Here is a 26,084-nt window from a genome sequence, read left to right as displayed (position 1 = left end):
GTCCAACCTTAGCTGCTAGACTTGCTCTTAGAGTGGCTCCAGCGAAGGAGCCTAGCCCGAGGCAAGGGCAGAAAAAAAAAAAAATTCCGCTCCAGCGTGCAGCCCAGGCCCGGGTTTGGTGTGGGACCCACCAACTCGGGCCAGCCCGAAGGCCAAACCAGCCCCAGGTCCAAAACGAGGGTGCTGACGTCAGCGCTGGCGTCACGCTGACGTCAGCTAGCTGGTACGCTGCCACGTGTCGCGCTCAGTGCCTTCCGATCTGCTTCTCCTTTCTAATCCAACGGCTGAGGCTTTTTTGGGTGAAAAAAATATGAAAAAAAATTCTAAAAAATTCTAAAAAATTCTGATATTTTTTTCTATAAATACCTATCAATACCCTTCACTTTCAACACCAATACTCTTACATTTCATTATACTTCTACTAATATTCACTCTTTTTACACAACATTTTCCTCTTTTTCATCTAGCATTTTGAAATTCATCCGAAATTTGAACCCAAATTTATCTGAATTTTGAATTTTGAAATTCATTCGAAATTTGAACCCAAAAATTTATCTGAAATTTGAACTTTGAAATTAATCCGAAATTTGAATCCAAATATCTTATCCGAAAATTTTATCTGATTATGAATAGTCTTGACACGTAGGAATCCGAAAATCTTATCTGAAAATATTACCCAAATTAATTATTTTCATTAAAAAATAGGAGGAAAAAACAAAAAAGTGAATAGTAATTGCCATGGCTAAGGGCAACGGGTGGAGAAACGATTTACTATTTGCAAGGGCAACCACTATTCACGTGAATAGTGCTTGCCCTAGCTCCACCCTTGCCATGGCTAAGGGCAAATGGGTGGAGTTGCTCTTATACCTCCCCATTTCTCCCCAAAACTACTAAAACACTCAGCCATGACCAGTACCCAAACAAGCATATGAAAGACACCCACTGCCTCTCTGCCCCTCGTTACCACCAAACATATATGAGAAATAGAGGGACACAAAAAGTCTTGAAATTTTTTTTTTACTAATCGCACCCATATACGAGAAAGATAAAAAGTCACTTTTGGTCATTACAGTTTGCCATTTTTATCTTTTTGGTCTATGTCATTTTAATTTGGTCAATTTTGTCCCGTACTTTTCAATTTAAGCAATTCAAGATGGAAAAAAAGAGAGAGAGAGATTCATCCCAAAACCCTAGCCTTAGCCGTATCCCCAGCTGAGAATCCTAATGGGATATCACTGTTGGAGCGCATGTGGCCTCTACAATGGGAAGGAAATCACCAGCCCAAAATGAGCTGAATTGGAATTGGGTATCTCTAAATTGCTGTTTGGTTTAGGAACTGAAAATGATGATGAGCCAACTGTTGAATTGGGTCGTTGCTTGACACTACCAGTTTCATCAGTGCCCTCCATTAAAAACCTTGATTCATCAAAACAAAAACCATGCGCTAAGTTGCCTACTGGTTGAAATGTGAATCAAAAGCCTCGCAGCCCTCGCCGCCGTCCTCTGCGTCGAGACCAATTTCCTCATTGGCGTCTGGGTCTCGCTCCAGTTCAAGTAGATTCAAATTGAGAACCCTTCGATCGTTCTAGTGCTCGAACGCCTCCTTTTCGCCTGCCTCCCCCTTCTCTGCCTCTCTCTCTTCTCCCATATCGTCTGGGTCTCGCGCTTGGGTCTCGTTCCAAGGTCCCCATCTCCGCCCTCCTACCTCAACCGACAGCTTCCCCTGGATTGGGCTGAACTGAATGCCTCCTTTTCTTCTTTTTTGAATTATTTTTTTTCCATAATTTGTCCTTGTACGGAAATGCCCCTCAAGAACTAACAGGAGTTACCGTGGTAAAAGTGACAAACTACAGGGATAAAAAGTAACACAGAGAGAGAGAGAGAGAGAGAGAGAGAGAGGAGAGGGGGTGCGGCAGGGGCCGGGCTGTGTCGTGGGTGGGGTGGTTTTTTGGCGGCCGGGGGGAAACAGCTGAAGACTTGAGAAGCTACATGCTCTACAAGGCCAAATAAATATCTTGAATCGGGGTGGCTGTGAAAAAAAGCCATAGCCCATCCTCCTTACATAATCCATAGCTAGTTTGAGTCTAATTGCAAAGTTGGGAAAAAGAATATTGAGAGAGAGTGAGGAAAAACAGAAAGTAGCTTCAAGTATAAATGAAGCAAGTTTCATCAATTACTTTTGGGCCTTGTTATGGGTCTCTCTGTTTCTCAGCTGAACGTCCCACTCTTCTTCGCTTTACCCACTACTTCAAGTCCCATAGTACCAGGTATTACCCTCTCTTCGTCTCCTTCTCACTCATACTTTCATTCAATTCAGAGGTTGTTGCTCTTCTTTTATGGGTTTTAATTTCTCACTTTCTATATGTGCTGTCTCATTTAATAGTTTGTTCTGTATTGTTTTGATGGTTTTCATTCTTTTATTATCTTATGTTTCCAAACTGAATGGTGGGTTTGTTTAGCAAATTAATGAACAAGGCCGTGGAAGTTTGTTGTTTTAATGGATGGTTTATAACTGCTTTATTTGTTAGTATTTCTCTTTTAACTTATATTGTTCGAGTAGACTTGATAGGACTCTTTTTGTTTTTGTTTTTATAAGACAAATAGGTTAGTTTTTAACTTTGTTTTGTGACCTATGTGTATGGTGGAACAGAGCAATGGCATCCCACATTGTTGGTCTTCCCCGCATAGGACCGAAGAGAGAGCTCAAGTTTGCCTTGGAATCTTTCTGGGATGGGAAGAGTAGTGCCGAGGAATTGCAAAACGTGGCTGCAGGTCTTAGGTCATGCATCTGGAAGCAGCTGGCTGATGCTGGTATTAAGTATATCCCAAGCAACACCTTCTCATACTATGATCAGATGTTAGACACCACAGCCATGCTTGGGGCTGTACCCCCTAGATATGGTTGGAAAAGCGGCGAGGTTGGCTTGGAGACCTACTTTTCAATGGCTAGAGGGAATGCACATGTTCGTGCTATGGAAATGACCAAGTGGTTTGACACCAACTAGTAAGTGAAATATGCAGCTCATGTTTCAAGTATTTCAATGAGTTTGGTTTGTGTTTGTAAATTGTCTTAATCGAACACCTATGGCACATCCTTTTCTGCAGCCATTACATTGTCCCTGAATTGGGGCCACATATTAGGTTCTCTTATGCCTCTCACAAGGCAGTGGATGAATTCAAGGAGGCCAAAGCTGTAAGTCTTCCTCAATTTTAAGATCTCGTCTTTTGTTCCCAGTACATGTTTAATATTTAAATAAATTGAAATGGATCCAAGTAAAATTAATGAATCCTAAATGCCATGAATAGTCTGTTTAAGGGCTATCTCACACTTTATGGTCTATAACTTTATCATGTTGCGTTGTGATTTGAGAATAACATCTCATTTTAAGTACTATGACTTCTTATTTCATGTATTTTTATCATATCGCCTTGAAAGGAGATGCCAAAGTTTTTGTAATTTTATTTTAAATAGTTTGTTATGAAAGAATTAGCCCACTTTTCTGCATCTAACTTAATTCCTTTTTAGTTTTCAATTTAATGTCCCATATTTGTATGAATTGTTGATTCATTCATATTTTGATACAATGCAGCTTGGATTGGATACTGTTCCCGTCCTTATAGGACCTGTATCCTACTTGTTGCTATCAAAACCAGCAAGGGGTACTGAACAATCCTTTCCCCCTCTATCCCTACTTCGCTATATTCTTCCAGTTTACAAGTAACTGACTTTCCCTATTACATAGACATTTATATGTTTTTATATTAGTTGTGTTTGTAATATCTCTAATGATGACCAAAACCATACAGGGAGGTTGTGGCAGAACTTAAGGCAGCTGGTGCTACCTGGATCCAGTTTGATGAGCCCACCCTTGTTTGGGATCTTGATGCTAACCAATTGCACGCATTTGCTCATGCCTACTCAGAGCTAGAGTCATCTTTATCTGGTTTAAATGTTCTGATTGAGACGTACTTTGCTGATGTTACTGCCGAGGCATACAAGACACTTACCTCTTTGAAGGGTGTTACCGGTTATGGGTTTGACCTAATTCGTGGAGAAAAGACCCTTGATTTAATTAATGATGGATTTCCTTCTGGAAAACACCTTTTTGCTGGAGTGGTTGATGGAAGGAATATATGGGCCAACGATCTTGCATCTTCCCTCCGTACCCTGCAAGCTCTTGAGGGCATTGTTGGAAAAGGTTTATTGATAAGTGATTAAGTGATGGATGTATTCAGTTTGCTGTAAGTAATTTTATCTAATATAATATGTTTTTTCTGCAGACAAGATCGTTGTCTCCACATCCTGCTCTCTTCTACACACTGCAGTTGATATAGTGAATGAGACTGAGTTGGATAAAGAGGTTAAATCATGGCTTGCATTTGCAGCCCAAAAAGTTGTTGAAGTAAATGCCTTGGCTAAGGCATTGTCCGGACACAAGGATGAGGTATTTAATTTTTAGTCTTTTTTTATTCTTTTTAAAATATATATATATATTTAGGCGTAAAAAAATATTGTAAATCTAAAACTTCTGCATTTGATAATGGTTTTTAATATTTTTTTTAAAAATAAAATAAAATCTTATGTACCTTCTGATTATCATTTAGACAGTCCTAAGATATTTGAGCATTCCATTTAACGATTTTTCAAATTGGAGGGATGTTATGCATAAAGCATGTAAACAAATGAGTCTTTCAGAGCGCCGAACAGTGCAAAAAATACTGTTTTGATATTTCGGTACTGAATGTTTCTGATTGCATTGACATAATCATTAACTTTACTTGATCATCTTGATGTCCTCCCTATGCTCCCACTCTCTCTCTCTCTCTCTCTCTCTCTCTTCCCCCTTTTTTACTTAAGACTATGCTATGCAGTGCTGTGGACATTGTTATTTATATAAGCAGGTGAATTACTGCATATTTAATTGATCTCCTACTAGATGTGTTATTCGGGACTGGAAACTTTCTGTAATTCTTTAAAGCTTTCTTACTTTGAGGATCTTTTCATTTGTAGTACTTTTGAACTTCTCACAACCTAATCATTTCCAGGCATTTTTCTCCATCAATGCTGCAGCTCAAGCTTCAAGAAAATCCTCCCCTAAGGTGACGAATGAGGCTGTCCAGAAGGCTGTAAGTTTTTTGGTTTTTTATTTTTATCTGTTTTAAAGTGACCTGTAAGTGATTATTTTGCACTTATGGGGTTATCATTTTCTTGCATAGGCTGCTGCACTGAAGGGCTCTGACCTCCGTCGGGCTACAAATGTGACTGCAAGGTTAGATGCTCAGCAAAAGAAGCTGAACCTTCCTATTCTTCCAACAACCACCATTGGATCTTTCCCTCAAACAATAGATGTAAGAAGAGTGCGCCGGGAATTCAAGGATAAGAAGTGAGCATTCTTGTTGTGGAAGTTGTGTGACCTCAGAATTCTGTTCATTCTTTTTAGTGCAAATATTAAACTGCTCTCTTCATCTTCCTAGAATCTCTGAGGAAGATTATGTCAATGCAATGAAGGAGGAAATAAACAAAGTTGTCAAGCTCCAGGAAGAGCTGGACATTGATGTGTTGGTACATGGAGAGCCCGAGGTGAGCTTTCAATAGATAGAATGCTTGTTCGTTCAACTAGGCCATGCTTTTGTTGTGCAAAGAGGGTTTTTGATTCCTGATTATATTTGTCAATATATTGCCAACCCAGAGGAATGACATGGTTGAGTACTTTGGGGAGCAATTATCTGGATTTGCCTTCACTTCCAATGGGTGGGTCCAATCTTATGGTTCCCGCTGTGTCAAGCCACCTATCATCTATGGTGATGTGAGCCGCCCCAAGCCCATGACAGTCTTCTGGTCTTCACTAGCTCAAGGGATGACGAAGAGACCTATTAAGGGCATGCTCACTGGACCTGTTACCATTCTGAACTGGTCCTTTGTGAGAAATGACCAGCCCAGGTAAGAATACAAGCATACCAATTTCCTGATCTTTTTTGGTTATTCTTTTCTAGCTTTTAAACAAGGTATCTGCCTGCTTTCAGATTTAAGACCTGCTATCAGATTGCTTTGGCCATCAAGGACGAGGTTGAGGATCTTGAGAAAGCAGGCATTACCGTAATCCAGATTGATGAGCCTGCTCTAAGAGAAGGTTTGCCTTTGAGGAAGGCTGAGCAGGCTCTCTATCTAGGTTGGGCTGTTCACTCCTTCAGGATTACGAACTGCGGTGTTCAGGATACTACCCAGGTTCCTTTTCACTTCTCTACCATTTGGTCCGGTCTATAAGTCAACAGTGTCAGATCATTTTTTGTTTCACTTCAGTGCTAGATCTTTTAAGTACTTTGACTAAACATGCGTCAATGACAGTATAAAAAATTCATTTATAAAATGGAATTAACGAGGCTGTCTAACAGATACAAAGGGATGTTTTCTGGAAACTCATATACTGAATACAAATTAATAGTATGAATTGGCCTACTTTATCAAAACGTTAGTATAATGCTTGAATTCCTGTTTTGGACAGATCCACACCCACATGTGCTACTCAAATTTCAATGACATCATTCACTCGATCATTGACATGGATGCGGATGTTATCACCATCGAGAACTCCAAATCAGATGAGAAGCTGCTCTCAGTCCTCCCTGAGGGACTGAAGTTTGGTTCTGGCATTGGTCCTGGTGTCTATGATGTCCACTCACCCAGGATCCCGTCTGACACAGAACTTTGTGTCAAAATTAAGAATATCATTAAGGTCCTTGAGAACAACATGGTCTGGGTTAACCCGGACTGTGGTCTCAAGACACGCAAATACTCTGAAGTCCAGCCTGCCCTCAGCAACATGGTTGCTGCTGCCAAATACAATCGGCAGATGTTGAGGCGTTTAGACTGATGACCAGTGAGCTCAGGACCAATTTGGTCTTATCTTGGGGAAAGGAAATTTTTTTGTTGGAATTGCTTTGCTATATATTTTCATTAGGGTAGGTGATAGCCTAGTAGTAGTTTCTGTACATGCTTTTTTGGCTTTAGGCAAAATGTAGCAATAGTCCCGGACTAAGATCAAACTTTACTTTTCGCCCCTCATATTGTTAAATTGTTACAGTGATGTTTTAATTAGATCTCATGTTGCATCATTGGTCTTTCCGTCAACTTGGTTAAATTTTCTGTCAAAATTAAGGGCAAATTGGGAAATTCATAATTTTTTTCCTCTCTCTCTCTCTCTCTCTCTCTCTCTCTCTCTCTCTCCTCCCCTCCTGTGTGCTCTCCCTCTTCCCTCGACGATTTCTTCTTCCCCCATGACTACCACCTGCAAGCTCCAACCCTCAAACCTATTCCATAGCCACCATCTACCGTAGCTCACAACCCCAACACCCACGAACCTAGAACCCCAGCCCCCATCCTCCACCCCAGATCTGGTCAAAACAGAGAAGCAGAGGGTTGATGGGTATCTAGGTGGGCCACTTGCATTGTCCGTCTCCTTAGTGGGAGGATGGATCGCTTTCCATCACCTTTTGGGTTTTTGGCTGCACTGAAGATCGCTCCTCATACAAGTTTCAATTTCATGTACTTAGCTAAGTCATGCTTGGCTTTGTCAGCAAAGAAATTTGGGGTTGGGAAGAAATTTGGGTGGGTGAAGAAATTGGTGGGGGGGAAGAAATACGGGTGAGAAATATATGTCTTATGTTGCCTTGAATGTTTTCATTTTCAGATTGTTGAAGCATTGCTGGACAGATGAAGAGGTTAGAGTTGCAACTGGAGATGCTGAGAGTAATTTAGTTGTGCGTCCCCTGAAGCTTAACAGTTCCTATGCCACTAAAAAGCTGGGCAGTGCAAAATTGCATTGCAGTTGAAGGAAGGAGAACTATAAATTAAAAGAAGAGAAGAATTGGTGTTGATGGGGTGGGGGGGAATTGGGGCGAGAAAGAGAGAGAGAGAGAGAGAGAGAGAGAGAGAGATATTTGATTTATTTTTTTTAAAAATTGTGTGAAAAGACATTTTTACCCATGTCAAGTAGGGGTGGGCGCGGTCCGGTTCGGTCCGGTTCTCACCTCAAACCGGAACCGAAACCGGTATTATTTAATCGGTCCGGTTCGGTCCGGTTTAAGCAAAAAAAATTTCGAAAACCGGCCGGTTCGGTTCTAACCGGTTCTGACCGGTTCCGGTTTTGAACCGGATTATTAATTTTTAAATTTTTTTTTTTAAATTTTTTTTTTTTAATTTTTTAAATAAAAAAATTATAATAAATAACTTATTTTTTTAGCTTAAAAATGAACAAATAATCCAATTCATACATTTAGAAATTTTTTGAAGTTGAACTTGGAAAATTAGTGATTATAAAAGTTAAAAAATGGCATTAGATTTTAAAATTTTGTAAAAATATAAATATAAAATATATGACCGGTCCGGTTCGGTCCGGTCCGATGCGGAGAGATGTAAAACCAGAACCGGAACCGGTTCGGTCCGGTTCCGGTCCGGTTTGTTGACTTTTTTGGTCAACCGGTTTTTTTTCACCGGTTCGGTTCGGTGTTCCGGTTTTCCGGTCCCGATGCCCACCCCTAATGTCAAGTAAGACTTGTCATTGCCATATCATTATTTTTAACAGAAACGTTGACTGAGATGACGGAAAAGACGATTTTTGAAAGTGAAGGCATAATTAAAGTACCACTGTAACAATTTAACAATATGAGGGATGAAAAGTAAAGTTTGGTCTTAGTCCAGGGACGATTGCTACAATTTTGCTTTGGCATTATTATCTTCAAAATCTCCTATCAGCCCTTGTGTATTTTGCTTCTCCTTTATGTTTTAGATTGCAGGAAAAACCTGTAACGTTATGAAGTAAAAGCAATTAGCTCTCTTTTCTGCCCCACTTTTTTGTAATGATCTCGGAGCATGTTGCAGAACAAAAATTCATCTTACAGTATGATTTTATTAAATCAAAATGTAAGCAACAGCCATACTTTGAACAGTTATTTAGGTGTTGTGTGGCCTGTCATTTTTTCTTCTTATTTTTTGGTGCTAGGCTAGTTTATTTTTCGACATTGCAATATAGTTTATAAGCTGCTTCGAACAGTTAATTTTGGTTTTAAGGATTTGTTTGAGGGCTTCAGCTTCATCATTGCCCTTTCTTCCAGTGTCCATTCCTCCAAATCCCCTAAGTAACAACCTAATCACAGATTTGCAAATCATTTCACTCCATTTGTGCGATGCGTATCCCAAGACAATCAATTTTAGGGCCCCTGAACTTTCCAATGCATCGTGGGAAGCTTTGCCTCTCAACTCAAGAAAATACCTCAATTGAGTTACGTTCCCTAGTGCCTTGTGCTGCTAGATGTAGGTTGATTTCGTGTACTTTTTTTTTTTGTTCCATCAAGCCAATGCAGCCCTCACTTTTGAGTAAACTTTCCATGTAACATGTTTCATACCCCTTTCTTATCTATCATGAGCCACGTGATGATAGAGACAGAGATAAAGGTGTATGAAACATGGGATAGACAGTATTTTTTTTCCCTAGTGTGTTGCTAACTTTTAGGATGTAAATACCATACGGCTTAGGATTTAGATTTCCACTCTAGGATTTTAGACATTAACGGTGCTCAATTTGGGGAAAATAATTAGATGCCCTTGGAAACAAAAACCAACTGAAAATTATCTCTAATTTCTCCATTTCTATCTCATCCCTCTCTCTTCTTACTCCTCCCCCCCGAGTTTAGTTTTTCAACCAACAAAAATTCATCAAACCCTAAATATACAATAGTTGGATAATTAAATTAAATCATATCACATAAAATAATGCTATTCTGTGGTATTACAATACAAATTTCATAGGGCAAGAATCAAATGCTCACAATTTTGAGCAATGGACATCATTTCTTTTATTCTATCATTCCCATCTAACTGGCCACTCAAATAAGAAAAACAGAAACGGCAACAAAATGCATAAATAACATGGAAGAAAAGTATTATACCGATGACTGGATCAGTCGATTAGAATTAGTCCACATATTCATTCATATGTAGGAGAAATGCATTCATCAACCATATCCAAAAGGTTTGTGTTTTCCAGTGCCGCTGCCACCCGTTCCTTATCATTCAATTGCTTATTAACTGCACACAGTAGAAAAATAGAAGCACACATGTTAGATGATACTAAGCTCAGGTCACGTATTTGCTACATGTTAAGGTCCTGTAGTCCAATAGATGCTTCAAAACGTCCAGTGTTTGTGTACTAGAAGCTATCACCAAGATGAAAGGTATGACTGACTTCACTTTCTCTATTAGCAATAAGTTAAAATAAGTCGGAGAAATGATTTTTAACAGATGTCGGAAAGGCCCCGTTTGATTCATGGGAAAGGAGACTTGGGGATGGGAAATCAATTACTTTTTCATGTTTGGTAAGTCCAGGCATGGGAAATCGTTGCCTGGTCCATGGGAAAGTAAGGGGGAAAGTGAAGCCATCCTCCCAACTTAGGTTTTGTTTTCCCTCCTCTTGGGAAAGTTTGGAGAAATGAACCAACATTAAATATACATTTTTCATGACAATTTTGTCCTCATTAATAATTTAGAATTACAATATATCATTAAATGTATTCTTTTTTTATTTAATTTAATATGGGTATAATTGAAAATTTATACAAACTATGTTTTCCATTCCTACTCAAAACAAACATGGGAAAGGAAATAAAGTGCTATCTTCGGTCACTTTCCCAGCATTACCAAACGTGGGAAAGGAATCTTCCATTTCCCACCCCTTGGGAAATGACATGGGAAATGATTTCCCCTCAAATTCATTCCGTGAACCAAACGGGACCGGCAAGCTAGATGGAATGCCTGGCTATAAACTATATTGTGAATTGCTAAGAATCATATTAACGAATCATGAGTTGTGTGGCCAAGAAACACAGCGAGAGAGAGAGAGAGAGAGAGAGAGAGAGAGAGAGAGAGAGGGAGAGAGAGAGAGAGGGGGAGAGAGAGGGAGAGAGTACCGGCAGCTTCAGTTGCATGAGATCCTGGTGCCACCCTAATATCCACCTAACCACCAAAAAAAAAAAAAAAAAAAAAAAAATCCATGACCATTTTGTTTGCATTGGTTGTTCGCAAAATTAATAATTATTTTTGCATCATGCTTTCGGAAACAGAACTTCTGCATCTGCTTTTGAATAGCTGAGACTTCAACCAGTACATCAGGCAATGCCACCAAAAAATAATAAAGAATTCAACAATCAATTAGATGCACCATAGACAACTAACAAAAAGATATCTAGAAAAGGAGGGGAAGGGTTGGGACCTGACATTTGCTATGCCGTCTATCATATTTAGCCTTTACAAAGGTGGTACTTGGTGATTCACATGGGATTCCATGTGTCCCATGCTAGTTGTGTTGGAGCTGGGCGGGGGGTGGGTGTGTTACAAGGGAAACTCACATGTTGACTCTAGTTAGGAGAATCCTAATTGCACAAATAGTATGAATTTTAGCAGGTAAATCAAGCAATGTAGTGGAAAACAGAAAGAACTAAGTAACATGAAATCAATAAATGGTTGCGCATCACAGGTGGCAGACAATACAGAGTGAGAAGATTTAAGATGATACACGGTGCCAATATTTGGAACAAAATGGTTAGCAAAAGAATTCTCTCTGAATGGCATCACAAAAGCACACCGACTTGTATGTGGAGTGTGGCCAGATCAGAAGATACAGCTGCTACATCTAGCAATTATCACTTCTAACACTCCATGATTTTAACCAAAGCTATCTCCAAGATGCCATTAATGGATCATTTTTTTAAGTGACTAACTATACGAATAATGCTTTTACAAGATCTTAGCAAACTTCACGATGTAAATAAGAAAGACGTAATGGAATTGTTGATGACTCTCCACAAAATTTGAGAACCTATACAGTTCTTCCAACTTCTAGTGATTAATTAAAACATTCTTTGCTTCATTTTATATTGACCTTGAATTCAATCAACCATATCCAGAGTCTCTCTATCTCCAATATTTTTTCTACCATTGTTATTTATTTGCGCTATATGTAGTAACCTAGGAGGTTTGTTAGCCAGTCTAGCATCAAGACACAAAATAGCAAAATAACAGCACAGGCTTTGTTCATCAAAATATTTTACTGTTGTCGAGCAGAACATCTTGGAATGTTCCCTGCTTCCACACTAAATTCACACACCTTCAGAAATGGTGCGTGACACTTTGCAAGTATGTTCAAACAGTTTATTTCTTATAAAGTCATACAAAAATTCTAGTAATAAATGGTACGAACAGTTTTTATGCAATCACAAAATTCACTCCCACTTTCACCTATATTAAATGGTACATAAAGAATGTTGTAAGACAAAAACAATCACAAGAAAATAAAGGTCATACCTTGTAACGAGAAGGCAGGCTCCTTAAGAGTTTAACACGTAAGCAAAGACCAATAACCGTTGCCATACTACAATGTTCGACAGTAGGAGTAAATGTGACCCTGAAGAAAACAATTATCATTTATTCAATCAACAGAGTTTAAAACCCAAACTGAATTAGGAAAAACTATTTAAATGAGCATATAAAGATTTGTCTACCTGATGTAACCACGACTATCGTCTACTTCAATTGCATCTTCTGTAATTACTTTGAGCTCCTCCAACGAGTAAGGGTGTTCTGGGTCTTTTATATCTCTAATGTGATGTAACAATTGTTAAGAAAGACCAAATTCTTCTCGGCATGCAAAACGAAATACAAAACTACTTTTAAACCAAACTCACAAGGTTAAGCTATAGTAATTAAGTTCATCAAGAGTTTAATGTGCATTGATAAAATCATCAGAATATGCACAGATGCTTCATGTACATATAAGATTACAAGCATACATGTAATCATACAGAAAGGATATCAAAAATTTCTTGTTGGTCAATGGGTTCAACAGCATATTCATCTGCAGCAGCAGTTGGGACACTACGAACCCGACGCTCTTTCTTTTCGTAGATGACCGGATTAGCATTTATTAGCTCAGACACCATTTTTCCTTCAGAAAACAGAGAGAGAACAAATTAAGTAACAAAATTAGAAACAAAAATACACCAACCTGTTAAGAACAAAACATGGATATGAGACGGCTGAAATATTTAAGAATAAAAAATTCCCAATATGCATATGCAGGTTTATCAGAGGTTCAGATTGCTGAGAATCCAATTTATTTATCATATTCTAGACAAAATTGAAAGAAGAAGTTTCACGAAAATAACATGAGAAAGGCAACCCAGAAAGAATTCTGACCTCTTTTTGTGATCTTCTCTTTCTTCAGGCTGTCAAATTGCAGAAGCTAATGGTTTGAACTTTGAAGAGACGTAATCGAGCGGTAATTGATGGGTTCGGTTTTTTAGCAAACCGAATAGCAGGGGTTGTTGGGAGAAAATATGATAGCGTGAGAGGAGAGAGAGAGAGAGGGGTTATCGAAAGAGTAAAACTCTGCTGTCCCTAAACCCTAAACCAAAAATCCTGCACCCACCATGTCCTCCTCGCGATTTTGACACGCGTTTCCTCCTAGGAAGTTAACTCTGTTAAAGTCCATTTGATTTCTACTAAAATACCAGCCTACGTTTTCACCATTTGTAACCAGGTTTTATATGCTGTTATCAATCTGTTGATAAATAAGTTGGTACCCGTAAAGCTATTGTTACATTATCTGTTTGGTGAGTTGGATTATGTAGTTGGATATTATTCATAATCCTAGTCAAATGTTTGGTGGGCCTAAAAATAACATAAATTGGACTATGTTTAATCCTACGAAACCAAAATGTTAGGATTAAGTTGGTTTGGATTATGTCTAATCCTACCAAGACATGTAATTGCACATTTCATTAAATCCGACCCTTTAATCGTGTGTAATACCAAGCAGATCATTGGATTAGTATTATCATTTCCAATCCAATGTAATCCAATCCAATCCAATTCTACCTCATAATTCAATTCAATCCAAGTCGCCAAACATGGTAGAACTTTAGTGTGAATATTTTTCGTAATTGTATTTGTCAATAAACTTCACTATATCAACAACAAATTATATTATCATATTAGATACATACAATCGAACTAATCATATTATTTCTGCCTTCAAACGTATCATATTAGATACACATTAGATAATGCAGATTATTCCCTCATGCTTTTTTTGGTTACTAATCCCCTCATGCTTTTAACATGCAGAGATTATGATCATTTGCCTTAGTTTTGTTGCCTCCACACCAAATGAATGCACCTAATTGGAAAATCTTCCTCCAAAAATTCACGCTTGAAGCATTGCATGTTGCCTTTAGAAAACCAAACCACAAAGATGAGTTTCCTTCCTCAAGCCAACAACACTACTAATTCTTCAGCTCTTCCCCTTGAGAGTTCATCATCTCGGATCAGTTTTGTTTTAGAGAAAGAGGAAGAAATTAGTTAGAATTAATATAATGTACAAGAGTAAGCTGCAGGAGCTGTGCCATGGGAAGAAGTGGGGGTTGCCAAGATACACGACCATGAAGGATGGACCGGATCACAACCCTGCCTTCAAGGCCTCTGTATCTGTAAATGGCTTCTCCTTTGACTCGCCTGCTGCTTGCAAATCTTCCAAAAAAGCGCAGAACCAAGCCGCCATGCTCGCTTTCCTCCACTTCACCTCTCCACCTTCTTCTTTTTCTTCTGGTATGTTTTGTTATATTTCTCATCTGGCTTCTATTTGATCTCTTTCTTAGTTTCTTTTCTTCCAATCTAGTACTTTTCTTGTATGCTTCCCTACAGATTATTAAGTGAAAAAAAATATTGCTCTGCATCTATTTGGAAACTCTTAAACTTGCATGAGGCTAGTGTTGTTATATCACTCACTTCACTATCACAAAAAGGGAAAGATTTAAATCAGATATAGTTATATGAAGTTCATAGGAATGAAGCACATTTCAACTTGGCAAACTTAATCTATAGTTTAAATGGATTGAATATTTCATACGCCTTTCCAATATACAGCCGATTTTCTTTATCATCAATGACCACCTCTTGTAGTTGAGCCTACTGTTACAGCTGATCATGAGCATACTATTGAAAGCAAAGAGTTCTTCAACACTTTGAAGGGGCCAGAGCATGCGGCTGCGAACGCTGTTTCAATGTCATCGTCACAAGACGGTGCCCAAACCAGTGCAAGTTCCCTTAACTTTCTTGTTATTTATCTCTCACTTTTTGGTGGTTGCCAAAATGAACAATATCTTATGGTGATGCGTGTGTTCATTTTACGCGACATCCTAGATATGATTTTTTTTATTTATTCATTTAATAGAGTACAGAGTTAATTTCTTTATGTCCTTGTACAGGTTGAATCTGGTCATTGCAAGAATCTCTTACAGGAGTTAGCTCAGAGAGAAGGATTTTACATGCCACAATATAAAACTGCGAGATCCGGTGCATCTCACCTGCCAACGTTCTCCTCCACTGTGGAAGTTGAAGGAGAGGAATTCTATGGGAAAGCAGGGAAATCCAAGAAACAGGCAGAGCTGAGTGCTGCTAAAGTTGCCTACATTGCTTTAAAAGAGCGTAAGTTAGTTAGTATTCTTCCTCTTCTGATATAGTTTAAGTTTTTTGCGGAAGGAAGCTTCTTTTGTATATCATTTAATCTGAGCATAAATTAGAACACATTTTGTATGTTCTTCTGCTACATATGAAGTTGTCTTTCAAAAATTTTATTAGACCATGATAGACAGTAGGCACATAAATGATTTCATTAGGTAGCTGAATAATTGAGGATAGGTTTCTGTTCATTGCTTACTCAGAGAAATCTTTAGTTAATTGACAAGACATTTTTTGCGTTACGTTTGGTAATCTTTACTCTGCTGCACATTGTTGCAATGCCAATATTTGTATCCTACGTTTGAGTTATGTGCTGCTTGTGCACATTTCCATGGAAGAAAGCCAATGAATTTGCATTGACAAGGTTAATTTCTGTTTAGGTGGATTGAGCCGGGCTACTGAGATAACTTCCTGCCATCTGAGAGAAGGTGCTCTCAAGACCACTCAAAGCTCTGACTTGAGAATGACTGTTGATTCAGTCAAGAATCTCATACATGAAGAACAATTGGTTTCATCTCCAGATATCAAGTATGAGGAATGTACTAAACAAATGAAAGGTGACATCTTCATCGGATACCTAGGAGGAATGTTAAAAACCTTGTTGTTTTGTCCAAAAAAACTTTATATTCTTTGTTTTTGCATTTATGAAACAGGCACATTACACGATTTATCAGCCAACGCCAATCTCGAAGCTGAGGTCTGTGATTCATTTCAAGCAGTACTAGAAATGGATAACATAAAAGAAACCGGAAATCCTTCTTCATGCTCTGAATTGATGTTCCCTTCAACTGAAGAAAGCCCTTCCTCGCCAGCATTTATACAACCCAATCTTCCTGCTGTCACAAATGTAGGGATAGGTACAGGGGTGAGGAGTTACTTGCTGTGCAACAGGGTTAGAGTTTACACACAATTTCCTGATATTGCATTCCCTAATCGCATAACGGTGCTGCCCGTTAGTGATGACAAGTGGGTGGCTTTCAGGTTGGAGTTCCCAAATGAAGAAAGCAATTAAGTTGAGTTGCTGGTGTTGCCAGAATATTGTCTTTGATAAGACCTAGTTTTACCATGATATCCAACTGGACTTTCAGTTATGTTTAACCTAAACTTATGGCATGTATCTGCTTCTCATGCCGGATGCTGATCCTATTTGCACTAGTCTTATGAACTTATAAGATATGATTGAAACAATTTAGTATAAAATTACTTTTGGGAAAATTATCAAACATGAAATAACATTTAGAACATAATAATAATTTTTAACTGGTAAATCTAATTTTACAATGAAAATGTAAGTAAATGAATTAGGGATAACCTTCCAATGGTCAAGCCCTTTTATTCAATTCATGCATTTTTCATATGCATGCATGAGCAGTCATTACAGATTTACAGTTCTTGGCGTTTAATTTCCTGAATTGATTTGATTGTATGCTTGACATACAACCAAAGCACCAGAACAAATAAAAATGCTAAACCCAATTTCACCATTTTCCTTGGCTGCTGTTTCATCTCCATAACCAGCCCATACACCACCTGCTTATAGTTACAGCTAAAAGAGCACTTCTCAACACCAGCATTGTCCTCAGGATGCCCAAATATTGCTCTTCTAAGCTCCTCCTTTGTCGAATCCTCAACCTTTTTCCCGCGATCTTCCTCAAGTTTTTCGGTGCTTTTAGCAGCAATCTTGTCCAACCCATCACCACTCTTGTCCTTGCGCATTGTTTTCTGAGCAGCATTGCTAGCCTCAGCTTCCACTTGGTTGCTACTCTTACTCACCCTACTTGGTTCCTTTTCCGTTGTCTGCGGAGGCGCGTAATTACTATTTTTCCCCTGTGAAGTTGCTTCGTTGCTTTTCTTGATCTGCTCTTGGTTATTAGCACCAGTCTTTTGAGGCTGCGGCCCACCGGTGCTCATGGGTTTAGGAAGCTTTGTAGCTTCCGTGGTGGGTGGCTTAGGAGCTTCCGTGGCGGGTGGCTTAGGAGCTTCCTTGGCGGGTGGCTTAGGAGCTTCTTGGGTGGGTGGCTTTGGGGCTTCTGTGGTGGGGGTTCTTGATACTTTTGTATCAACTGCTGGAGCTATCATTTTGGGGAGCTTGACAGTAAGAACGCTGTTCTCAAATTTGGCAGAAATGTCATTGGGATCACAGTTTGAGGGAATTGGGAATTCCTTGCGGAAGCGCTCCCATTTGTTGTCACCAAGTGGGCGTTCACCAAGCACCCTTACGTATCGAGCTGATGTTACTTGGATCTTCAGATTCTCCTTTTTATATCCTGTCACAATAAATCAACGCCAATCCAATATTCTTCCATCAATTCCAAAATATAGAGAGCAAGAAAATCAACTCAAAACTTCACACACAGGTAATCTTTTGTACGTTATTCTTTGGCTAGAATTTGGTAAGATTTTCTGGTTTTTTTTTTTTTTTTTTTTTATATATAATAAAAAAAATGTTTAAGATTTAGGTTCCAATCATGAGTGGAATCGCAAAAGTGACCACTTTGTTACATAACTTCTTTTTTTTGACGAAGTGATATTCTGCACGGGATCGAACTTGGGTGCTAAAGGGACTCGCACACTGTCTTAGCCAACTGACCTAACCCACATTTTAAACATTTTTTAGATACAACAATATTCACGTTGAAGAAGTACAATAATGTCAAATTCTTGGTCCAATCCAAACCTTTAACTAAATAAAAAGAACATGAAAACCTATCAAATTCAAGATTTTTGGGCTTGATTGCAACCTAATGTAAATTAATTATACGAGTATGATTGCATGTTTTAAAAATGCATGGACCAAATTGAAAACCCTAGCAAAGTATATGGATTTGACCCTATTTCTTTTCCCCCATTTTCTGTGTCGAACTGCTAACATGTGAATCTAGCTCCATACAAAACTAAATAATTGGCTATAAGTGGAGACGTCCAAGATGTAGAAAACAAAGAGGATTCTACATTGCCAACATCTTGGTTTTGAAAAAATAACAAGAATAATATAGAAAAAAATATCAACATGACAAAATGAAATTCATAAGCAACAAACCCGACAGATGGACGAGGAAAGCGTCGGATGCTTGCTCTCGTACCCATTCTTCTAATGGCTCAATGTCTTGGAAAACACGATTGGTATTGGCAGCAAATGGCTTTCCCTCCATCTAAATTAGCCTTATTAATTTGCAGTGGTCTCTCTCTTTTCTGTGTATGATTAGATTTCTGTTTGAAACCTTGTGAGCGATGTGATGGAAGCTCTAGGGTTGGCTGGATTTATAGTACACACATTGGCATGAAGAGATTGGAAACCGAGAGGTCCTTCTGGCCTTGTGTTTTCTTTGGATTTAGTTATTCCTTTTTCTGGTTGCTAGCTTTTCTTTGTTTAAGATGTTCAATTATGCTTTGATTGGTTATACGCATCATAAATTGGTGGCTTCATGCATTGGCAAAGTGAAGGTTCCTTGTCTCTTTCATATACTCTTTACAAATACTTTCTTGCTACAATTTCAGCATCTTCTTGGACAGAGACTTGGATTTTGAATTTACGGCTTTCCTACCTCCTTGTGAATGTTTATGGTTGGTGAAAAAATTGAATGGGGATTTCTCAAAGATGGGTTCACATTGGATGTGAAAATTCTGACCACGCTCTAGGGTTAAAAAAAAAAAATGTAATTGCATGTTCATTTGTGTGTTAGATTATGTGGGATGGTAGAAATTAATCTAATTTCTATTTTTTCACGTATTGTATTATGAAATGTGATATGGAACTCACGTACTTTTCGTTATTAGTTTCCTCATGTATTTCAGTAGTTTATCAATGTTAGAGTTAACACTTGTTTTCCCTAAATTTTTTATTTATCGTGTTTCCGTGCTATGTCACAAAAACTTCACATTTACATGAATGAATGTAGAGTTATTTTAGGTTAAGAGAGTTTTACAAATGTGAGTGTGACCTCAACCTTATTCAATGATAATTTATTGAGTATCAAAATGTGAGTGTCACAAAAGAAAAGAACATGTTAGGCTACATATTTTCTATATTTTAGAGCATATGAACGTAGCACGTCATCATTAATCCTTGCAAATGATTTGCTCTTTTGGATAGTGTAAATGATTGGGCCTCTATGGATTGTTGCTTCTTTGATTTTCATGCATATGGCCTATGCAAATGATTACTTCTCCGGGGGAATGAGCCTCTAGGAATTGTACAAATTATTCGGCTTTTGAGATTTGTTATTTCATATAACGAAAAATTGTTGTTTTTTTTTGTTTGATTTAAAAAAATTGTTAAACTGTAAAATTGTGAAGTTATGTATGCTGAGAATTAACAATAGTCTAACTTTGATTGAAAATTAAAAGGAAGTTTTTTCACTATTATGCTCAATATAGGGGCCTAAATTATTAATAAAATAAAATAAAACTTACATGAAATGGACTTTAAAAATACACCCAAAACTCATTTACAACATAATTAAGAAGCTTTGAACTCCTATAATTTACAAAACTGCCATTAGTTTTCTTAAAACAAGTCCAACTTCAAAACCTCACCAAAAAAAAAACCCAAAACATTCAAAGTAAAAGGGTAAAACCGAAAATTAATATATTAAGTAAACTCAAAAATAGGATAGCTGGCAATAGTAGAGTTTTTTTTTGGGTTTGTTTATACAAATTAAATGGTATAGTGTCCCGATCTCTTGGACCACAGGAGTCCAAGAGATTGTGGTCACCCACCGTTGGATATTAATCCAATGGTTCAAAATGATATATATAAATGCAATATGACATAAATGATTATTACCCGATTCAAGTCAACCGTTGAATTTACATCCAATGGTGGGTGACCATAAATCTCTTGGACTACAGGGGTCCAAGAGATCAGGACTGATGTTTATCTATAACACTAGTGTTCAGAATGAGGTATATAACTAAATATCTCAAATTCAAATATGATATGCATTCATTTAGAGAAAAACTTATAGCAGGAGGTAGGGCTGGGCACGGTCCGGTTCAGCCCGATTTTCAAGCAAAACTAGAATCATAACTGGTACTGTTCATCTGGTTCGGGTTTTAACTAAAATGCCAAAGAAAACCAGACCAACCTGGGCCGGTTTAGGTCCGGTTCGGTTTTGGTTTTTCACGCTTTGGACTGGCTCTTAGCCTAACTGATATTTTTACACAAAGCAATGGAGCAAATCGCCGAATTCATACAAGAAAAACCATATCTGAACCTTAAAAGATACATACCAAAAAAACAAAAAAAAACTATCCAGCAAAACATATCCAATTGATGCACCAAAGGAAAGTAAGAAACAAAAAGAGAAATCAGACAAAGAGGAGAAGAAGAGAAGAAGAAATAAAGACCTGGTGAGAAATAAAAAATAATAATAATAAGAGAAAGAGATGAAGAAATAATCAATGAGAAAGAAGAGAGGAAAGAAAGAATAAATGGGATGAGACTAGAGAAAAGAAAGAAATCAGAGAAAAGAGAGAAAGAAAGAACTGGTGACAAAGAAGAGAGGAAAGAAAGAATGAGAGAGAAAGAAGAAATCAGAGAAATGAGAGGGATAAACAAGAGACGTCAAAAAATATGAAAGATTTCATTAAAAAAAATTTAAAAAGCCGTTCTCTTCTCTCTGCCGAAGACATCAACATCATGAATGCCCACCCAACTTGCTTTTTAATTACAATATTTTAATTCAAATAGGCATGGGATCAGAGAAAGTGAGAGAATAGGCATGGACCTCAAACAAAAAGTAAGACAGGTTTCATAGAAAAAATGAAAAAGAGCCATTCTATTTCTCTGCCCAAGACATCAACATCATGAATGCAAACCCAACTTGCTTTTTAATTACAATATTTTAATACAAATAGGCATGGGATCAGAGAAAGTGAGAGAATAGGCATGGACCTCAAACAAAAAGTAAGACAGGTTTCATAGAAAAAATAAAAAAGAACCATTTGTTATAAATCTAGAGAAATTGGAGAGGAAATTGAGAGAGAGAGAAAGTAGAGAAATTGAATTTTCATTCAATCTTTGTCTTCTGATTGTGTGTATCTTACAAGTAGGGGGTATGCCTTACTTATAGGCAAGCATCTCCTAAATGGAGGTGGGCTCCACTATATATATTTACAACACTCCCCCTTGGAGACCACAAACGATATGGAATATGTCTCGTTAAAAACTTTGCCAGTAAAAACCCAGTGGGACAAAAACTGGTCAAAGAAAAAAAGAGTACATAATCATGTGTAACATAAAATTCTATGTATATTGACGCGCGTGCGACACTGCCTCGTTAAAACCTTGCCAGGAAAAACCCAGTGAGATAAAAACCTGGACGAAGGAAAAAGAGTACAGTGTGTGAAGATTTTTATTGATGGCACGCTCCCCCTGATGCTTGGCAAAATATCTTTAGGTCATACTGTTGACCACCTTTCTGAATATCGTAGTTGACACTGCTTCTGTGAGTCAATCTTGAGCCACACTGCCTCGTTAAAACCTTACCAGGAAAAATCCAGTGGGATAAAAACCTGGATGAAGGAAAAAGAGTACAGTGTATGGAGGTCTTTATTAAAACCACGCTCCCATTTGTGAATATCTCCCCCTGAAAAATTTATGACCAGCCACCCCAAAGTGGTGGTGATGGAGCTGAGCTCTATCTGGTCTAGTATACTTCCGGAAAAACATTTAAGGACCAACGGATAAGACTCTCTTAGTATAAGCAAGAATCTCGTTGGCATAATGCTCGATCGAGACAAATATTTCGTGAATTCTGCAGAAGCTTTAATGTGTTGCAATCACATTATAATCAATGTACTCACTGAGGTAATTTATGCATATTAATATTGAGTACAAATTTTGTGCTTCAAGCACATGTCCTTTAGGGACTTGCTTTATGCAATGTCAATCCTCTCAACGGATTTTGTCTAAAAGGGATTAAACTTTATGACACATTATATAGCTTTAACCCAACTATTTATACATCTTTAGGAAATTGCTTCTGGCGATATGCTCCGTGCATTTAATAACCCTTAAAGATAATATGTTGGTCTCCGTAATTGTGTAATAAGGGGGGGCACAATTGAATCTGTAAATATGGAGAAAAACCCAACATTCCTTGTTTCTGCCAGAAACAGTGTGTCATACAAAGCAGGTATATTCCCTTTTATTCCGAACACCCAAGTATAAATTTCAGTATTAACATCTTTTGGGGTTCGTACTGTGGGTTTGTTCTTTCACGTTCATTCTCATCTATAATGGAATTACCTCATTCCATTTTGGCCAATAATATTGTCGACATTTAATAATTGAACGTGGTTCCAATCAACACAGCCCATTGATGATTTGAGTAGCTACTCCAAAATCAAAAATTGTCATTCATCAATTCATGATCAAAAATTGTCATTCATCAATTCATGATCCCACCATTCTCATGTGCATGCGCATGCATCAATTATAAGCATTTCCTTGCTTTTGGGTACCCAAGCCACTTCATGGGGCTTTTATTATGTGAGAATGTGGATTATAACCTCCATTGGAGCGTTATTTAGCAGTAGGGCGTGGATAATCTCGATTTAGGGAGTTGGAACATTTAGAACCCATATATCTGTCATACTGAAGGCATGCCACAGATTAATACATACATGTCAATTAATTTCTGGGACCTTAACCCATATTATGGGACTTTAACCCATATAATTTGCTATGCATTAGGCGTGCACAATATCAATATTGACATGTCAAAGGATTGTCCTTTCGGGACTTCAATCCACATCATTTGCTACGCAACAGGCGTGCATCATATTGATCACTGCTATACCTATATTCTGTTCTTATGAGATTTTAATCTGTGCAGTGTATTATCAATGTATCAAACTTACAATCTGTAAAATCTGCGTTAATAATTCATGGATACATACAAGCCAGTCTTTTGGAACGAACTTATCTCCCCATTTGGTTACCTTTCAAGATAAAATATCAAATAGGTATATAAGCATAAAATAACACAAGTATTGCTTACATCCTTAGGTGGGAGAAACTTTTCTCAATTATCATTCAAGCTCGTATCGGCCCAGTAACGCTTGATGATCTAGTGATATCCTGCAAGAGCAAAAAGTCACAATTCTTCCCTCTGTCAAAAATAAATAAATAACCCTCAGAGTTAGGATCACCGTATGGATTCTTTCTTCGGATGTTCGTTCTAAAGAAATAAAAACCCTTATGAACAGAGAGTTATAAAAAGAAAGAAAAGATACAAAGATTGTGATATTGATTGCAAGGTAAGGTAAGCAATCAAGGAAGGAAGCTGGTGGGAGCAAACAACAAGCTCTCATTTCTCCTAGTCTAGAAGGACCTCAGGAGATTAGAGCATAAGGTCGCCTTCACAGTTCCCGGATGTGGCGGAAACGTGATCAGGGATAGTCTCGCTTCCTGAATGGATGATCAGAGATAGTCTTGCTTCTCGGGCATATTGAATGTTCACTGATAAGAAAAATAAGTAGATATCGCATCACTAGGTATGGAGTAAACTGGATGTCTTCTGCAAAGAAAATTTCGTTAGTAACACATTTATACACAAATACAATGAATAGGTAGAACCGGTGAATTTCAAATTAACCATAGGAAAATTGCGAGATTCTCAGGGCACTTTTGAAAAAGTAGCTCCGTGAAATCCGTAAAGCAAGATCAGCTTTGACGAAAATAATACTTGAAAACGCCGAAAGTGCCGACAAGCATTATCAGAGGCCACGTGAAGTTTTGGACTCTAGGAAAGAAAAAGATAATATGGGGATCTGAGATAATATTGGGATCATGGAAACTGTAGCCATATTTCCTCCTATAGATATGGCCTTTGCAAAACTTGATTGGAGCAATTGCATTTCAACTTGCTCCTTTCCTGTTATAATAATTGCGCACATTCTTAAAATTTGCACTTGTGGTTTTTACGTCTTTTCAAAATGACGGTTTGGAACCTTGTGCCTTATAGGTTCAAATAACCACATCGACTCTCCCAAATTTGATATTTCAACGTATGGGAGCCCGGAACTTTTGGCCTGGGCTAAACACAAACTCAGAATTTATTTGCCCTTTTGAAATGGACATGAAATATGAATTGAGTAAAAGCTACGATAATATCGTAATATAGTAGTGAAGAGCATTAACTACTATATACCCACAACTTCAAGTTCAGGATCTCTCATATATTTGGATCCATGGGCTTTCGGCCCAGATATAACAAATATGTGGGGAGCCTCAATTCATTATTTGAGGTTTATATTAATATTATCCATTTCGCGGTGTATTCTTAACAACCGGAATTCACAAAATATATTTCTTCCTTGAGGTGTCGATTATAACAGAATCGAACTTTATTAAATTCATCATTTTCTTATGCCAAAGAAATATGTGGCATACCACAATTTGCAATAATACCTCAAGAGTTGTCCATTTAATTGTTGGAACTTCAGGTTCTCAACACTGTTAGATTTTGAACTTCAGGCCAAAATCACATATTCTCATGGTATGGACATTCAATCCCCTTAGATTTTGAACTTCGGGCCAAAATCACATATTCTCATGGTATGGACTTTTTTACAATTTTCTGTACATATTTCTGGACTTCAAGCCATTACATAATTGTCCATATTTTGAGGAACTTCTGGCATCTCATTTAATCGCTCATCCATGAGTTTAAGGAACTGCAGGTTCCCTTTTTGAATAGTGATAGTTTACCCAAAATGGTAAATATTTATGCATACATCACTATTCATGTATACGGCACTATTCATGTGTACAGTACATTTGCCAGTACAGTTATCATCCATGTGTACGACATTATGAACCAATACGGTACTGTTACATCATTAAGGAACCCCAGGTCCTTATTTACATGTCAGGGATCAAGAACCCTCAAGTCCGATCACATGTTTACAAAAATAGTACCGGAGAGACTGCCAGCTCATCAAGGATCTTCAAGTCCTGATGTAATTGTATGATGAGGATCAAGGAACTTCTGGTCCTGATCTGCTTACTGTAAAAACTCATCATACAGCACATTTAATCCATAAAATAAATTGCTGGTAAATAAATTACTGGTATGGACGATAAACCCGCACCACACTTTAAATAAATGTAAATGTGCGGTAAATTAAATTCATAAATTAAACGTGCGTGTATGGGCACTAATTCTGCTCCATACTTTTAAATGAAAATAAAGGCGTGGACGATAAACCTGCACCACCCTTTTAAATAAATATTGTTGTATGGGTAATAAACCTACACCATACAGTAAATAAAATAAATGTGCGGTAAAGTAAATTCATAATTTAAATTGCTTGCTATATGGACGTTAATCCCGCACCATACCTTAAATAAAATTAAATGTGCGGTAAAGTAAATGTGCTTGTATGGGCACTAATTCTACTCCATACATTTAAATAAAAGTAAAGGCGTGGACGATAAACCCGCACCACCCTTTTAAATAAATACTGTCGTATGGGTAATAATCCTACACCATACAGTAAATAAATG

General features: G+C 37.8%; 4 protein-coding genes across 5 annotated transcripts; 2 read left to right on the top strand and 2 right to left on the bottom strand.

Moving 5' to 3' along the window:
- LOC18772986 (5-methyltetrahydropteroyltriglutamate--homocysteine methyltransferase) lies at window positions 1,138–7,113 on the top strand. Its single transcript, XM_007207568.2, has 12 exons — window positions 1,138–2,267; window positions 2,651–3,004; window positions 3,106–3,193; window positions 3,591–3,718; window positions 3,808–4,199; window positions 4,282–4,445; window positions 5,047–5,127; window positions 5,218–5,384; window positions 5,476–5,581; window positions 5,691–5,941; window positions 6,025–6,226; window positions 6,504–7,113. The coding sequence occupies exons 1-12, from the start codon at window positions 2,155–2,157 to the stop codon at window positions 6,870–6,872; spliced, it is 2,415 nt and encodes an 804-aa protein (XP_007207630.2). The 5' UTR covers window positions 1,138–2,154; the 3' UTR covers window positions 6,873–7,113.
- On the bottom strand, window positions 9,725–13,544 carry LOC18773473 (protein AE7). Of its 2 annotated transcripts, none has more exons than XM_020567495.1 (6): window positions 13,247–13,544; window positions 12,864–12,995; window positions 12,553–12,653; window positions 12,356–12,455; window positions 10,963–11,008; window positions 9,725–10,084 (listed from the first exon to the last, which is right to left on the bottom strand). In XM_020567495.1, the coding sequence occupies exons 2-6, from the start codon at window positions 12,969–12,971 to the stop codon at window positions 9,984–9,986; spliced, it is 456 nt and encodes a 151-aa protein (XP_020423084.1). In that variant the 5' UTR covers window positions 12,972–12,995; window positions 13,247–13,544; the 3' UTR covers window positions 9,725–9,983. The 2 variants fall into 2 exon arrangements, with proteins under 2 accessions (XP_020423084.1, XP_007206060.1); XM_007205998.2 differs by having other exon boundaries at window positions 12,553–12,658; window positions 13,247–13,536.
- Window positions 14,425–16,580, top strand: LOC109949627 (double-stranded RNA-binding protein 1-like). Its single transcript, XM_020565709.1, has 5 exons — window positions 14,425–14,656; window positions 15,011–15,216; window positions 15,316–15,535; window positions 15,949–16,107; window positions 16,222–16,580. The coding sequence occupies exons 1-5, from the start codon at window positions 14,425–14,427 to the stop codon at window positions 16,578–16,580; spliced, it is 1,176 nt and encodes a 391-aa protein (XP_020421298.1).
- LOC18773653 (protein RESTRICTED TEV MOVEMENT 2) lies at window positions 16,788–18,853 on the bottom strand. Its single transcript, XM_007206496.2, has 2 exons — window positions 18,609–18,853; window positions 16,788–17,835 (listed from the first exon to the last, which is right to left on the bottom strand). Exons 1-2 carry the CDS (start codon window positions 18,718–18,720, stop codon window positions 16,952–16,954), a joined length of 996 nt encoding a protein of 331 aa, XP_007206558.1. The 5' UTR covers window positions 18,721–18,853; the 3' UTR covers window positions 16,788–16,951.

Source organism: Prunus persica, chromosome G6, assembly GCF_000346465.2.
Source record: "Prunus persica cultivar Lovell chromosome G6, Prunus_persica_NCBIv2, whole genome shotgun sequence".
NCBI classification, from domain to species: Eukaryota; Viridiplantae; Streptophyta; class Magnoliopsida; order Rosales; family Rosaceae; genus Prunus; species Prunus persica.
This window is presented reverse-complemented; position numbering and strand designations above follow the sequence as displayed.

Coding starts and splice junctions, on each gene's coding strand:
- LOC18772986 (XM_007207568.2), top strand. CDS start 2,155: ATGAAGCAAGTTTCATCAATTACTTTTGGGCCTTGTTATGGGTCTCTC. Junction 3,005..3,105: donor AAGTGGTTTGACACCAACTA/GTAAGTGAAATA, acceptor CCTTTTCTGCAG/CCATTACATTGTCCCTGAAT. Junction 5,385..5,475: donor CGGGAATTCAAGGATAAGAA/GTGAGCATTCTT, acceptor TCATCTTCCTAG/AATCTCTGAGGAAGATTATG.
- LOC18773473 (XM_007205998.2), bottom strand. CDS start 12,990: ATGGTGTCTGAGCTAATAAATGCTAATCCGGTCATCTACGAAAAGAAA. Junction 12,456..12,552: donor GATAGTCGTGGTTACATCAG/GTAGACAAATCT, acceptor TGTTTTCTTCAG/GGTCACATTTACTCCTACTG. Junction 10,085..10,962: donor TCATGCAACTGAAGCTGCCG/GTACTCTCTCCC, acceptor TACTGTGTGCAG/TTAATAAGCAATTGAATGAT.
- LOC109949627 (XM_020565709.1), top strand. CDS start 14,425: ATGTACAAGAGTAAGCTGCAGGAGCTGTGCCATGGGAAGAAGTGGGGG. Junction 14,657..15,010: donor ACCTTCTTCTTTTTCTTCTG/GTATGTTTTGTT, acceptor CACCTCTTGTAG/TTGAGCCTACTGTTACAGCT. Junction 15,217..15,315: donor AAAATGAACAATATCTTATG/GTGATGCGTGTG, acceptor GTCCTTGTACAG/GTTGAATCTGGTCATTGCAA.
- LOC18773653 (XM_007206496.2), bottom strand. CDS start 18,720: ATGGAGGGAAAGCCATTTGCTGCCAATACCAATCGTGTTTTCCAAGAC. Junction 17,836..18,608: donor TTTCCTCGTCCATCTGTCGG/GTTTGTTGCTTA, acceptor TTATTGTGACAG/GATATAAAAAGGAGAATCTG.